The 11,091-nt window shown below is 31.4% G+C and overlaps 1 protein-coding gene across 1 annotated transcript; it reads right to left on the bottom strand.

The window, feature by feature from the left end:
* Positions 1–5,827: 5,827 nt before the first annotated feature.
* LOC148299563 (pancreatic lipase-related protein 3-like) lies at positions 5,828–8,612 on the bottom strand. Its single transcript, XM_088275934.1, has 2 exons — positions 8,321–8,612; positions 5,828–6,123 (listed from the first exon to the last, which is right to left on the bottom strand). The coding sequence occupies exons 1-2, from the start codon at positions 8,610–8,612 to the stop codon at positions 5,828–5,830; spliced, it is 588 nt and encodes a 195-aa protein (XP_088132060.1).
* Positions 8,613–11,091: the final 2,479 nt, after the last annotated feature.

Here is an 11,091-nt window from a genome sequence, read left to right as displayed (position 1 = left end):
TTATATTGTCACCTAAATGGAGTTCTTCATCATTCATGTCATAATGATAATAGAATTTTAATATGAATAAGTTCTTAGTAGAGGAAATCTTCTTCTTCTAACCCTTATCCGGACCCGATGGTGCATAGGGCAATGCATCGTATTGACGCAGTGTACCTTAATCGTTACTTACATGAAGGCAAAAGGAGATCTCTCCTGTGCTTCAGGGACCAGTCATATCAAATACATGGCAGAGTATAAAATCACTTATATTTATTTTCACCCCCACTGATAATTGAACCCGGGACCTCCAGAACGGTAGCTTAAAATAGAAATCAAGATTTTTCGAACAAAATTTTGGACACACTATATATGCATGAGTATGCTGTGAGACCTATTAAGTTTTTATATACATTTTTTCAGCATACGAATATAATTGTTAGGAAATTATCATTGACGTCATTGTTCGAATATCAATTACAATCCCAATGTCAACTATGTATTTATTGACAATCGTTCAGGATTTTTTTTGTAATATTCACAATAAGTACCTACAAGCACTTTAAATAATATCAGACTATTTAATAACGTCTCTCAATTTATTGAAGGTCGCTATTAATACTAGAATACCGAGAAAGCAACAAAGAGATATCATACTAACTAACTAAATAACATTTTTTTTATTGACTTGGCGTTTAATTTGTAGAACTCCATTTTAATTTATGTATTAATTTTAAATCAAACACAGATTTTTTGAGTCTACTAAGTTGTATTTTATTAGCAAAAAACACATAAAAACCTATAAACATTCGTTTGATAATGCCCTAACAAGGCGAAACAATTGTCACAATAGAATTTTTTATGTGTTTTTTGTTAATAAAATACAACTTAGTAGACTCAAAAAATCTGTGTTTGATTTAAAATTAATACATAACTAACTAACCATCACGCCGCTTCCCCGCAGGGGTAGGCAGAGAGAAAAGAACGCCACACCACTCTGTCTTTTCAAACATTCTTCGCCTCTTCCACGTTCATGCATCTCCTCATACATACCCGCCGATTGTTACGACTCCTTACCTGACCATGTATGTGAATTTAAACTGGGATATGAATATTGCATACAAATGAAAGTGTCTCTGTTTAATAAAAGCTTTTATCAACCCAACAAAGATGGCTGTTATGACCTCATATGTACTTTGTAATGAGATTGATTAATATATCTAGGAGTTCCAAGAATTTAAGTACTGTGTTTGTCAATCATATGTAAAATCAGTGAATGTTGCACGTGCGTAAAGTGATCACTGAACCAGATTATGACAGGTCTTAATTCCTGCAAATACCCAGACTTCCATATTCCAATTCGGGATCAAAAATGTTAAAAAAAAAGTGGAGATAATCTAAGATTATTTATCTATATTTAATGATTTTCATATATATATATATTTTTTTTTCTGGCGTTTCTCATGTGTGTGATTATAATCTAGGATGCGGACCTCACATACTAATAAAAGAGTTTCTGCTTAGTAAAAAGTTTCTTTCAATCTCACCAACAGATGTCTCTAGTGAAGTTCTAGAGATTCAAGAACAAGGTTTCTAAATTGGTTCATATATATAGAACTTACAAGAATTTGAGTAGTGTGGTTGTCAATAATGGGTAGAATTGGTGAATGTTACACGTGTGTAAAGTGATCACTTAAACAAGCCGATGACGGTCGTCAGCCCCGTAAATGCCCAGACTTCCATATTATTCTTCATCTTTGATGAGATGTCAAAAAATAATAATATTTTATGGTTCTCACATTGAAATGAAGGTTTTTCGTTTTTATACGAAAGTAGATGGGAGCTGAAAGCCAGGGTTTGTGGCCGAGAGTTCAAACCTTCAAATTCAGTATGCGAACGGCCGCACTCAGGGTCGGACTAGTTTCTTATCGGACTAATTAAAAAAAAAAAAAACCCTTATCCGCACCCAATGGTGCATAGGGCACTGCTTCATATAAACGGAGTGTTATCTTGATCGTTTACACATGTAGGAAAGATGATCAGCCTTCCGCTTCAGGTACCAGTCCAGGGTAATATTGAATTAATATTACCCTGGTGAAAAAATCACTAATATTTATTTGACCCCCCCTGGGTAACGAACCCGGGACCTCCAGAACGGTAGCCAAGCGTGCTGACCATTACACTACGGAGGTGGACAAATTATATACATATTTATTAGATATATACATATTTATTCGAAAATATAAAAATATATATAATTAATATAAAAATATATAATTTTATGAAAAATATATACATATTTATTCGAACTCGACTTTTTTTACAATATATTGAGTCATAAAGAAAGTTACCCCCATTTTTTGGTATAATTTTGAATAAAAAAATACTTTATCGAAAATCATTTTTTTTATTATCTGTTACCTTTAGTAGTTTTTCAATTAGTTTTCATAATTCCATGGGTGTAAAACTTCCGTGGTTTATCGTCGAAAAACTTGGGTAAGTGATTTTCTTGGAGGGAAATAAGTGAGGGTCCTTTGTTTACTCAAAACATTCACATCGTACACTTTACAATTTTGCTTAAAAAAAGTATCACATCACACTCATTTTAAAAGCAATATAACTTTTTACATGAGCAACAAATTAGAAAACCATTATTTCAAAAAATGTTAAATATAATTTAAAATGTTAATCACATGTTTGATTGAGACAAGCGGGAATGTGTTGCCTGAAATATATGTCGCTCACTCCTTTCAAGAACGTCATAAATCAAAAAACTAGATTTTTCAGAAGAACATTTTAAGGTTTAAAAATATAACATAAAATATTGAAAATAAAAATCAAGCCACTTATTGAACTTATTACTGTGCAGCAGATCTTTTTAGGTAAAACCTTAAAGTTTTTTCTTCATTTGAAAAATATTTAGTTTATTTAAAAAAATAATTAAACAACACATTTTCTTCAAAATGCAAAAATAACATTTTCTGCCCTGTAGCGGGTAAATATTTAGTTAAAATATGCCTCGTTTGCTGGGATATTGTACATTTTCTGTGCATTCCGAAAACGTGCGAAATTAAAAATTGTCGATTTTTGATTTATGACGTTCTTGAAAGGAGTGAGAGTTGTGTCGCCTACTTTCAAAATCCGCCAGATCCATGTAAACCAATTTTACAAAAATGCTCAATTCTCCGGGTAACATTTATGTTTCAAATATTTGTCTATCTTTAGCAAAAATATTATGAAATTGAGAATTCTCCCACTTTTTAAATTTTTTTTATTGTATTTAAAAAAAAAACACAAGTCACAAACCCATCATTGTTTTTGACCTCTCTCTGCTCTCTGATTGGCCGATATGGGTTAGAAGTCAAGTTTCATGAATATATCAGAATTCGAAATACAACGCTATATTTAAGTATTTTTAGCAGGGTTTTCAAGTATTTTCAAATATGTCAAACAATAAAACCCACAATTGGCATTCGGATGGAGTATTTTTTTTAATCTTATAAAACCTGGTGGATTTTGAAAGTAGGCGACACATACAGTCATCAACACATATGGGCATTATACTTGATAGTAGTTTAAAGTGGAAAGTGCAACTAAGCAAAGGTTAAAAGAATTAGGAAGCTGTTTTATATATTTATTAGACTAAGAAATATTATATCTTTAAAACATATAAAAATGGTGTATTATGCTTTTATACAATCGATTCTGCAGTATGGAGTTATAGGTTGGGGAGGAGCTTGTAGGACAAATTTAAAATCACTCTCAATTATTTTTAAAAAATTCAAAAATAATTATTAAAAAGTCCAAAACTTACCCTTCATAACTAGTATTCAAAGAACTTAATGTATCAACCATAAAATAAATTTTTAATAGAGCCTCTATCTAACAAACTTTTAAAGAAAAAACAACTAAAGTGCAAATTTTACGTAACCCTAGATTTTCTAATAATTTAATATTGCACAGATGTAAAACAACAGCAGCGTTAAACCATTATAATTTTTTAAAAATAATCTTCCGGAAAACTTAAAATTTAAAAAAAAAAATCAAACCTTTAAAACTAAAATAAAAAATAAAAAACATATAGACTCACCCCTACCTGGACTCCCTACCAAGGGATATTTTATTTTATTTTTAATTTATTTTGTTATGAGAGAGGTAGAAACGTTATATTTGAAATTTATTGTATATTTACCAACTATTTTGTATTATTTTTATATGTATTTTGTAAAAAAAAAAAAAACACTATCTAGTGACAAAAAACCTTATTGTATGACATTGAAAAATATTTTCATGATTATTTTATCTCCTTAACTTTCAGTAACTTCACAACATTTTGAGTGTGTCCAAATATTTGACAAATCTGGATTATCTTCAATTATAGGAGTTATTTTTCATATTATTATTTTGACATCTCATCAAAGATGAAGAAGAATGTGGTTAAGAATATAGTTTTTATTTATTGTTTCGGCATTAACTTTGTGGTAAGACATGTTACAATGATTAAAGAAAACACTTGTTTTTTACCACTTGAGTTTTATTATAGACTACATGTTTCAGAAGTTAAACTTCCATCATTCAGGTCTGTATAGTAACTAAAATATAAAATATAAAATTGTTCTATAAATAAGGAGAGGGGAAAGTTAGGGGGAGGGGGTTAGTCAAGGGGCGGAGTTTGAAAACAAAGGAATAATGGAAAGCAAAGGTGAAGAATTTTGAAACAATATATTATTTAATAAATTATTATTAGAATTTAGGTTTTTTTGGATTTCTAAATTTTCAAGTTAATTCATAATTTGGCCTTTATTTGGAACAAGGTGTAATAATTTTAATTTATGAGAGTGAAATGAGTGATTAGAATCTATAATGTGATTTGCCAATTCCGAAAAATAATTGCTAACAAGACCGCTATGATGTTCTTCAATTCTAATCTTTAAATTTCTCGCAGTTTGGCCTATATATTTTTTATCACAATCTCCACACGAAATTACAGTTAAAGAAAGTGAAAGAATATAGTTAGTTTGGTTGTCAATAATGGGTAGAATTGGTGAATGTTACACGTGTGTAAAGTGATCATTTAAACCATCCTATGACGGTCATCAGCCCCGTAAATGCACAGACTTCCATATTCTTCTTCATCTTTGATGAGATGTCAAAATAATAATTCGGTAACTGCCATTTATTACGAAGAAAAACTTATTTTTTCAATACATAAACGGTGTATTAAGCTTAACATTCTTCTTCTTCTTTTTCTGCTTGGTGTAGGCGTTGTGGCCTATTTTTAAGAAGAATTGGCTTCCTGCGATGTTGATTCCTAGCTGTCTATCCATTTCTTTGGTGGTCTGCCTGGGGTTGGCCGTGCAGTGCAATGTGGGGGAGTCACATGCGCTAACCATTGTCTTCTTCGTTGCCTTCCCCACCTAACACTCGCATATATTAGAATTCTTATTTAAAAGTAATATATATAAATAAAACTCTTATCCGCACTCCAATGATGCATAGGGCACTGCGTCATATAAACGCAGTGTTATCTTGAACGTTTACACATGAAGGAAAGGTGATCAGCCCTCCGCTTCAGGTACCAGTACAGGGTAATAATATTAAATAAATATTACAGTGAAAAAGTCACTTATATTTATTTTACCCCCCTTGAGAATCGAACCCGGGACCTCCAGAACGGAAGCCGAGCGTGCTGACCATTACACCACGGAAGCGGACGATCCTTATTTACCAACAAAAATATTAAAAGCTGACGAAATGGAGAGATTTGTTCGAAATAAATTGTAACAGTAGGTTTTATTTTCACTATGGACATAAATTTTAAACAATTGTCTGGCACTATACTTTCATCCTAATCACGTTCTGGTCGAATGCCTTCCTCCCCTAGACCAAATAACTCTTTCCCGTTTGTCCTTAGGTAAAATGAACCACGAGATTTAGGGGATGTCCTGAATCCTATGTATTCTTTCTCATTGTATATGCAGTCTCCTCTCTGGAAGCTCTCCCAGTCGGGGCAGCTTACAGCCATGAAGTTGTCTGGGTACAGCGCGGCTTCGGCAAAGTATCTCCAGCTTCTTTGGTGATCACTCAACGTATCTCGGGAACCTTTTTGGTGGACTCCTCCGTTAGGATAGAAGTCCACGTGTCCTGAAAAATTCGTTCGTCAAATTATAAACATGACAGGAGGGTTTTTTGCACTTAATATTTCGTCTTTCATATGCTAAATTAATGTTTGCTACTTATTATTATTTTTTTTTACAAAAATGTTAATTATATTAGTATATAACCACTCATCGAGATTTTTATGTCTCCCGGTTTCGAGACGTACCCGTCTCTTCATTAGGACAATCACTACCACATCATGTAAACAATACCACCCTTCACCACCAAAGCACCATTTACACACACAAAACTGCACAAAATGTCTAACACATGCGATTTTTAGTCGACCCGAAGACCAACATGCACTAAAGTTTTCGACACAGACATGCGTTACGAGCCGGGGTTAAACATGCACTAGTGTATTGTTTGCATGCTGTGGTAGTCATTGTCCTGACGAAGAGACGGGTACGTCTCGAAACCGGTTGACATAAAAATCTCGGTGAGTGGTTAAATACTAATATTATTAAAAAAATTGTAAGAAAAAATGACTAGCCACAAAGTAAATGCTCTAAATATTAAAAGTATTGAGAATGTTTGCTTTATTGCACAGTATGTATATGACCCATCTGGTTTTACTTTAATACTGATAAGATTATTATAAGCATAAAAAAAATATTTAATTAACAATTGAAATTATATTCGGTAACAAGTCAGTCCATACAGAAGCTTTAGTTTCATGTAGTAGAAAAAAAGGCCGAGAAAAGCCGAGAAAATTATATGAAAATCACTTTGAATTTGTTACAATAAAAAAATAAGAACATTTAAAAAAAATTAAAAAATGTAAATTCGTACAACCAAACAAAGCATATTGCAACAATATTATTATTATAGCTATCAAAAATTAAATAGATACAAAAACGTGTTTTTAACCAAACATTGCTTTTTATTCTCTATTGAATTCACTGTCTTTAATATATCGCTCACTCCTTTCAAGAACGTCATAAATCAAAAATCGACAATTTTCAGTTGTGAATGTTTTCAGAATGCCCTGAAAATGTACTATATCCTAGCAAAAGAGGCATATTTTTAACTTAATATTTACCCGCTACAGGGCAGAAAGTGTTGTTTTTGCATTTTGAAGAAAAGGTATTGTTTAATTATTTTTTTTAAATATCCTAAATATTTTTCAAATGGATAAAAAACCTTCAGGTTTTACCTAAAAAGATCTGCTGCGCAGTAAAAAGTTCAATAAGTGGCTTGATACTTATTTTTAATACATTGTATTATATTCTCAAACTTAAAAACGTTCTCCTGAAAAATCAAGTATTTTGATTTATGACGTTCTTGAAAGGAGTGAGCGACACGTATTTTCTGATGGATTTTCGAGTAATGCAGTGATATAAATGTTGATAATATAAATCGTCTGGATCGTCTACAAAATCATAGCTCGTTTCATTTTAAATTTTTAAAATAATAACCATGTATCACCTTCTCGCACGGAACTAAAATGGCTTCACGTCAACCAGCGCATAAATCTTTAATCTCTCACGCTACTTTATAATATTCTTCACAACCCAAATGCACCTAAATATATTTCTGATAACTTTATAAATCTCTAAATCATGGTCTATCACTTCGTTCTTCCCAAAAAAGAACACTGTCCATTCCTCACCATAACACATCATTCTTCAGGAATTCCTTCTCAGTCTAAGCGGTCAGATAAAGTTAAATATATTTTTTAAAACTCTCCTTATCATTCGTCGCTCAATTTGTGTAATACCACTTTGAAAAACACCACTTCGTGACTTCCGGTTTCAGATTTCTGAAATGTAATCACCTAAGAAATTAAATTGTAAAAAAAAATCCTGGAAATAAATCGTCTTCAGGTTGTAGGTTCATTTGTCATAGTCAACATCACCCAGGCATTACCTTCGTATCATATTTTCTTTCTGCAGCATCCAAGAGTTCTTTCATATTCATCTAGATGTCTTTTGAGATTGCCTGGTTTACAAAACGATCAGGTTCTCTACGTCCTATGTAACCAAACCATCTAAAAAAGGCTTTCTTCTTTGTTAGATGGAAAAGTTTAAAAAAATTAAGTATGATTTTAAAAATAAGTTTTTGTGGTATTTCTAAAGGCTTTAAATGACTGTCGAGTTATTAACCTTGAACAATTATTAATATTATCAAAATTTTTGTTAAAAAAATATGTCAAAAGACTTGATATGTGATTTTCACCAACCTGTTGATGTGAGGTGTCCCATTCCTCCCATTCCAGAATGAACTATGTCTACAAAGTCTGCGTCCGTCTCAGTTAGGATATTATCTAAAGAACCATTGAAGTAACAAGGACCGGCTGGATCAAGACCAGTTATCCTTCCCAGTTTGACTCCTGACAGAGAATTGAACGTTTTTCCAGCAAATGCGGCCACTGTAGCTCCAGCGCTCGTGCCAATGAGATGAATGTCTTTGGGATCAATTCCAGCTGAAAGAAGTTTTAAAAAATCACAGGAATTGTAAGTGTTTCCAAGCATTTCTTCACAAATCTGGGTAACTGTACCGAGGATTTTTTTTATTTATTTATTTTATTTATTTATTTTTTTAAAACTCTTTATTCCAGCTTGACTAAGTGGTGGGTGCAATACTTAGTCAGCCATATATGTTTTACAACATTTTATTTATACAAGAAATTAAATTAAATTAAATTATTATTAAATTAAATTTTTGCATTCCGAATATTTTTTATGTATTTAGTATATGTAGTTACATTTTTTAAATACAATTTCTATATATTTATACATATTGCAAATTTATAATTTTACAACATTTGAGTGTGTCCAAATACTTGTTCACAAAATATAGATTATCTCCAACTACAGGAGTTATTTTCATATTATTTTTTGACATCTCATCAAAAGTATGGGCATTTACGGGGCTGAAGACCGTCATAGGCTGGTTTAAGTGATCACTTTACACACGTGTAACATTCACCAATTCTTCCCATTAGATGTCTCTAGTGAAGTTCTAGTGATTCAAGAACAATGTTTCAAAATGTGTTCGTATGTATAGAACTTCCAAGAATTTGATAAGTGTGGTTGTCAATAATGGGTAGAATTGGTGAATGTTACACGTGTGTAAAGTGATCACTTAAACCAGCCTATGACGGTCGTCAGCCCCGTTAATGCCCAGACTTCCATAATCTTCTTCATCTTTGATGAGATGTCAATAAATAATATTATAATTTTAGTTTCGCTGTGCCTCTTCAAAAAAGAAGACTGAGCTCTTGTGCTTGGAGAAGGACTTACACTGAAGGTTTATTGTTTTATTTGATTGATGGTATATTAGTTTTTTTCTTTTCTTTTATATATAAATTTTTAAGATTAACATGTACTGGACATTAATTTTTTTCTTAAAAATTTTGATATTTTGATTTTCATGTATCATTATTGCTTATATCCGATTATACATATTCTATCACTCGCTTGAATAATAAGGTATTGCATTAGACAATAAGCAGTTTTTTGATATTCTGTTTTTGTTTTCCATTTAAGAAGATAATGCTTAAAATCAATGTATACATGAATAAATTTTATGATATAAAGTAAATATTTTAAGTAGTAAGTACAGCACGAATAAACAGTTTTCTGAAATTCTTAAATTCCTTTTATTTTATTAAATAAATATCTTATTATTAAAATAAAACATTTTTATGATTGTGTGAGACCACTTTTAAGTTTATTAATTTAAACACGACTAGTTACAAGGGCAAAAAATGTTTTCATCGTTAGTTGGAAAAACAAACTTTGCGTATTAACTTGAAAATGCAGTTTTAAATTGTATTTTCATGTTATGATGATACATCGTACGTCGTTGAGAACATCTGTAACATATGTAGTTCTTGAAACTAGTCGTGTTTGTATCATTATTATTATCTCAAAAATCGCATTTTAAAGTGTTTTATTGAGACAATAAAATAAATTTCATTGTGACTGGAAGTTCGTATATTGGTATGACTTCCAAAAATTTCAAAACAAGAATCAGGGAACATGAATTATGTTTGAGAAATAATAATTTTTCGGAATTCGCTAACCATTTAAGAGATAATGATCACAAATTTAACCACAATAACGTAGAAATCGTAAGAATAATCAATACGAAAAGCCATAAACTACAACATTTTGAAACAATAGAATTTCATAATAATAAAAATAACAATAAACCCATAATTAACAATATGACAATGACTAAAGCCTCTCCCCTTTTGTCTTTGTTCCCACTGATAAGAAATAAAAATTAAAAATTAAAATTAAATTAATAAATAAAAATAAGAAACAGCTACTACCCCCTCTTCAACCTTCAACGTCCCAAGGACCCAACTGTAAAATTTAGAATTAGCTTCACATACGGTGTTCGAAAATAATGCGGAATGCATCGAAACACGTGTCACAGTAGATTTTAAAAAATATTGGTATTTACTAAGTAAAACATTAATTAAAAATGAATAAAATAAGCATGTTTTTCCACAAAGTTAATGTGGAATAACATTATCTGCACCCAATCGTGTATCGGGCACTGCATCATATAAACTTAGTGATACTTTATGTTAACACATAAAGTATCACTAGAAGGAAAGGTGATAAGCTCTCCGATACACGGCTGTCCAAATTTAAAACACAGTAAGGGACATTTTTATGTAGTAGTTTTTTTATATTATTTTTTGACATCTCATCAAAGATGAAGAAGAATATGGAAGTCTGGGCATTTACGGGGCTGACGACCGTCATAGGCAGGTTTAAGTGATCACTTTACACACGTGTAACGTTCACTAATTCTACCCATTATTGACAACCACACTACTCAAATTCTTGGAAGTTCTATATATATATGAACCAATTTAGAAACCTTGTTCTTGAATCACTAGAATTTCACTAGAGACATCTATTGGTGAGATGTAAAGAAGCTTTTTATTAAGCAGAAACTCTTATATTAGTAGTTTTTTTTGCATTTTTGGAC

The sequence above is a fragment of the Brachycentrus maculatus genome, unplaced genomic scaffold, assembly GCF_059751285.1.
Source record: "Brachycentrus maculatus isolate JH-2025_06_01 unplaced genomic scaffold, ASM5975128v1 h1tg001079l, whole genome shotgun sequence".
Taxonomy (NCBI): Eukaryota; Metazoa; Arthropoda; class Insecta; order Trichoptera; family Brachycentridae; genus Brachycentrus; species Brachycentrus maculatus.
The sequence above is the reverse complement of the archived record's forward strand: the minus strand, read 5'-3'. Positions and strand labels throughout refer to the sequence as shown.